At 36.7% G+C, this 3,301-nt stretch overlaps 1 protein-coding gene across 1 annotated transcript; it reads right to left on the bottom strand.

Annotated features, from left to right (window-relative positions):
- Positions 1-956: 956 nt before the first annotated feature.
- LOC121259821 (transcription factor MYB20-like) lies at positions 957-2,472 on the bottom strand. The gene is made up of 2 exons (XM_041161633.1): positions 2,256-2,472; positions 957-1,516 (listed from the first exon to the last, which is right to left on the bottom strand). The coding sequence occupies exons 1-2, from the start codon at positions 2,470-2,472 to the stop codon at positions 957-959; spliced, it is 777 nt and encodes a 258-aa protein (XP_041017567.1).
- Positions 2,473-3,301: the final 829 nt, after the last annotated feature.

Raw genomic sequence — 3,301 nt, 5'->3', positions numbered from 1 at the left:
GTTTATGGGTGTTTTTTTTTTTTTTTTTTTTTATACCATCTCGGTCTCAAGAAACTTGAGTGTGGTTGGTGGGCTGCCTTGAGATAAAACCCAGAAACATATACCCCAAAAGGAGATGAGATGTACTCTGACCAAAACTGAGGGACTAATCAATGATTGATACACTTGTATATGATGATTTGAAGGCAACTTCAGTGCCAGTATGATTGATACTGGCAGTATCGGGAAGATAATATTTTCTTTGCCATCCTATAAAATATTTATAGAGCACTTGATTTTTTCGAAGTTACCAGTAAGTTGAGAAACTCCATGACCTGCAATAGCAGATAACACCCCCCGTGAAGAAAGCAATAACAACAAACCCATATTGATTACAAGAACAAGATCATGCATTAACCCAACTGGAATAGTTGCATGATATTGACTGTATGGAAAGTGAGAATTGACTGTATAGAAAAGTGAGGTCACAACTAGTAGCTAAGAAGTATTGCTCTGGTTCTGCTTTCCTTGACTCACAAGAGAATTGACTGTATGGAAAAGGGAGGGGGAGATGGTTCTGGTTCTGTTTGGGGGCATTAAGAAGTATTGCTCCTGCACTAACTAGTAGCTAGCAATATATATTAATACAATTGTTATAATACTTTTTTAATATTCTAAAGTCTTGGACCTCAAATTTTTAATATATGAACCCATAAGAGTGCATGCGTATTATTGTCTTTGAAGAATTTAACTCTTATCACTTCTGAGTTGTTTAGAAAGTGAGTTGTTGAGGCTCTTTTTTCTTTTTTAATATAGCTAAAGTCTTTTTTTGACATAATCATTATTAACCAACTCCATTGAATAAGCGAGACTTTTAGCTTATGCATTTTTCCCCACTCACATGGGATTTAGCATCCGGCTGCGGTTTATTATAATCGAGACTTTTAGCCAATTGTTTATTGTTCTGACAAGTTCTACTAGTTATTATGATCATGATCTATATATAAATCCCAACGACTGAGGTCATAATCCCACAATCCCATGCTGTTGTTCATATAGTCACAAGGCCACTCAAAATCCGGGAACTGCAAGTCCTGCAAGAAGTTGGAGGAATTTGAAGTAGAAGAAGAGGATGATGAGGAGGAAGAACTTGATGAAGAATCTGCACATGGGACAAGAATCTCATGGGGTTCAATTAATGGAACTTCATCAGTGCAGAAGCTATTATTCATGAGCTCCATTGGGTCACATGTGCTTGTCATGCTTTTGCCGCCTTCCTCCCTGGCTTCAGTAATGGAGGATGACTCCAATGATGTCTCGGGTTCCTTGTTTTGATCAAAGTCAGATGTATAATCACTATCAGATAGAGTAGTAATTTGTTTCTGTTTTTGCTCTTGTTCTTGCTGGGGTTGATCATTTGCTGTACTAGAGATTGGTCTGTGGGTGATTGGATCAATACCCATTTTTTTTAGTTTTTTCTTGATGTGGGTGTTACAGTGATTCTTGATCTCATTATCAGTTTTTTCCAGGAAGTAATCTTAGACCATCTGCAAAATGTGAAAGATTCTTAAACTTCATTACTCAGAGTCTTATAAGAGACTAGCATATCTATTTTTCTAGAATTAAAACAAAAAAAAAAAAAAAAAAAAATCAAATCGGGTAATTGGGTATTCCAAAAACCATGTTCGGGTCGGGTATTCGGGTATCGGCCAAATCGGGTAACGGAATAGTCCTGTGAACGGGTCGGGTCGGGTCGGGTCAGATGAACAGTCCTACTTAAAAGTTAAATTCATTTCCACCTACTTCATACATTTCAATCTAAAAAATTAAATTCATCTCAACCTAAAAAAGTTAAATTCATCTTTATAGGATCTACAAAATTGTAACAACCCAATCCTAAGATTAGGATATAAGATAAGTTTTATGTATTTTTTATATAACTATTATTATTATTATTATCATCATCATCATCATTATTATTATTATAAGATTTTACAGTTGTTAATTTTAATAATTATTATTATAATTTTATTTGAATTTACTAGAGTTTTGTTTTATTAATAATAATTATTACTAGATTTTATCACATTACTAGAGTTTTGGATTGAATTTAAATCATGTTTCTTCCTATCACTACGACATTCACGGCAACAACTTGCATGGGAGATACACGTTCACATTACGCAGTTTTTCTACCATTTGTTTCTTTTATCAGTTTCTCCCTATATATATGTGTTACACACTTCACGCAACACAGAGAAGGAAAACTCATGCACTCGTCAAAACTTCCCCACGTCTCAGCCCTGTTCTACGCTCCTCAAAATAGAGCAACCAAACTAGGTGCTGCCGTAAAGCCGCACGGACACACTCAGTGAGACGCAGCAACCAAAAAGGCCGCGACTCGACGACAGAGCCATCGTAGTGACTCCATTGCGTAGACCATGCATGACCGCGAAAACCACCAGGGATGCCGCCAGCCACCACAGAAGACATCGGCAGTGTCTCTTGGGCCGTGTACTTGTGCTGCCGTCGCCAACCACCTCAAGGGACGTCGAATCACCTCCCAGCCACCACAGAAAGAGCCGACCAGCCCAACTCCGTCGCACCCGGTCCTTCTCCGACAGCCCATGACTGTCGCCACCCTCCTCTCTCTCTCGACAGCATTTCAGAGTGACAGAGCACCCTCTCTCCGACTCACGTTCTCTCTCTCTCGGCGTCTCACCACCCTGCCCAAACAAAGCAGTCGCGCCGTCAACCACTTCCGGCCGCCCAGAATCACTGTATCGCACCGCTGCCCTCGGTGAGTTTCGACTCTGTCGCACGTCCCTCTCCCGAGCCTCTGTTCTCTCTTCTAATGATACATGTTGTGTTTTAAGTGTTCAAGTGTTAATTGATAATATTACATATATGCCCTTTTATTTCTATTTATCTAGTATCTTGAAGGATTGTTTTAAGTATAATTATATTTGTAACTTTTACAGATTCTAGTGATCTTTAAATGAACTTGTATTTTAAATTAAGTTTGTTCTTATATTATTTCAACAAATGTTTTAGTAATTTTATTAGGCTTAATATTAATATTTTTAAGGTTGAAGTTTTCCTTAAATAAATATATTAGTTAAAGGCTCATTTTATAAGAAAGTATATAAAGAATTTGAAATATATTTTTTTAAGTATACCATTGAGCCTAGTTTTTTGTTAATATTTCTTTTGTCAATTTAGTCGGATTTTAAGAAATTTATTAAGTTATACTTTAAATAGGAAAATTAAGGAATATGTTATGGGTTTTGAATAATATTATGATTAAGTCTATTTTTATTAA

The sequence above is a fragment of the Juglans microcarpa x Juglans regia genome, chromosome 1D (genome assembly GCF_004785595.1).
Source record: "Juglans microcarpa x Juglans regia isolate MS1-56 chromosome 1D, Jm3101_v1.0, whole genome shotgun sequence".
In the NCBI taxonomy this organism is placed as follows: Eukaryota; Viridiplantae; Streptophyta; class Magnoliopsida; order Fagales; family Juglandaceae; genus Juglans; species Juglans microcarpa x Juglans regia.
This window is presented reverse-complemented; position numbering and strand designations above follow the sequence as displayed.

Bases quoted from the DNA above. Each gene is read 5' to 3' on its own strand.
- LOC121259821 (XM_041161633.1), bottom strand. From the start codon at position 2,472: ATGTCTTCTGTGGTGGCTGGCGGCATCCCTGGTGGTTTTCGCGGTCAT. The intron at 1,517-2,255 runs GTGCATGAGTTT...AGATGGTCTAAG, and splicing joins ACGTGGGGAAGTTTTGACGA to ATTACTTCCTGGAAAAAACT.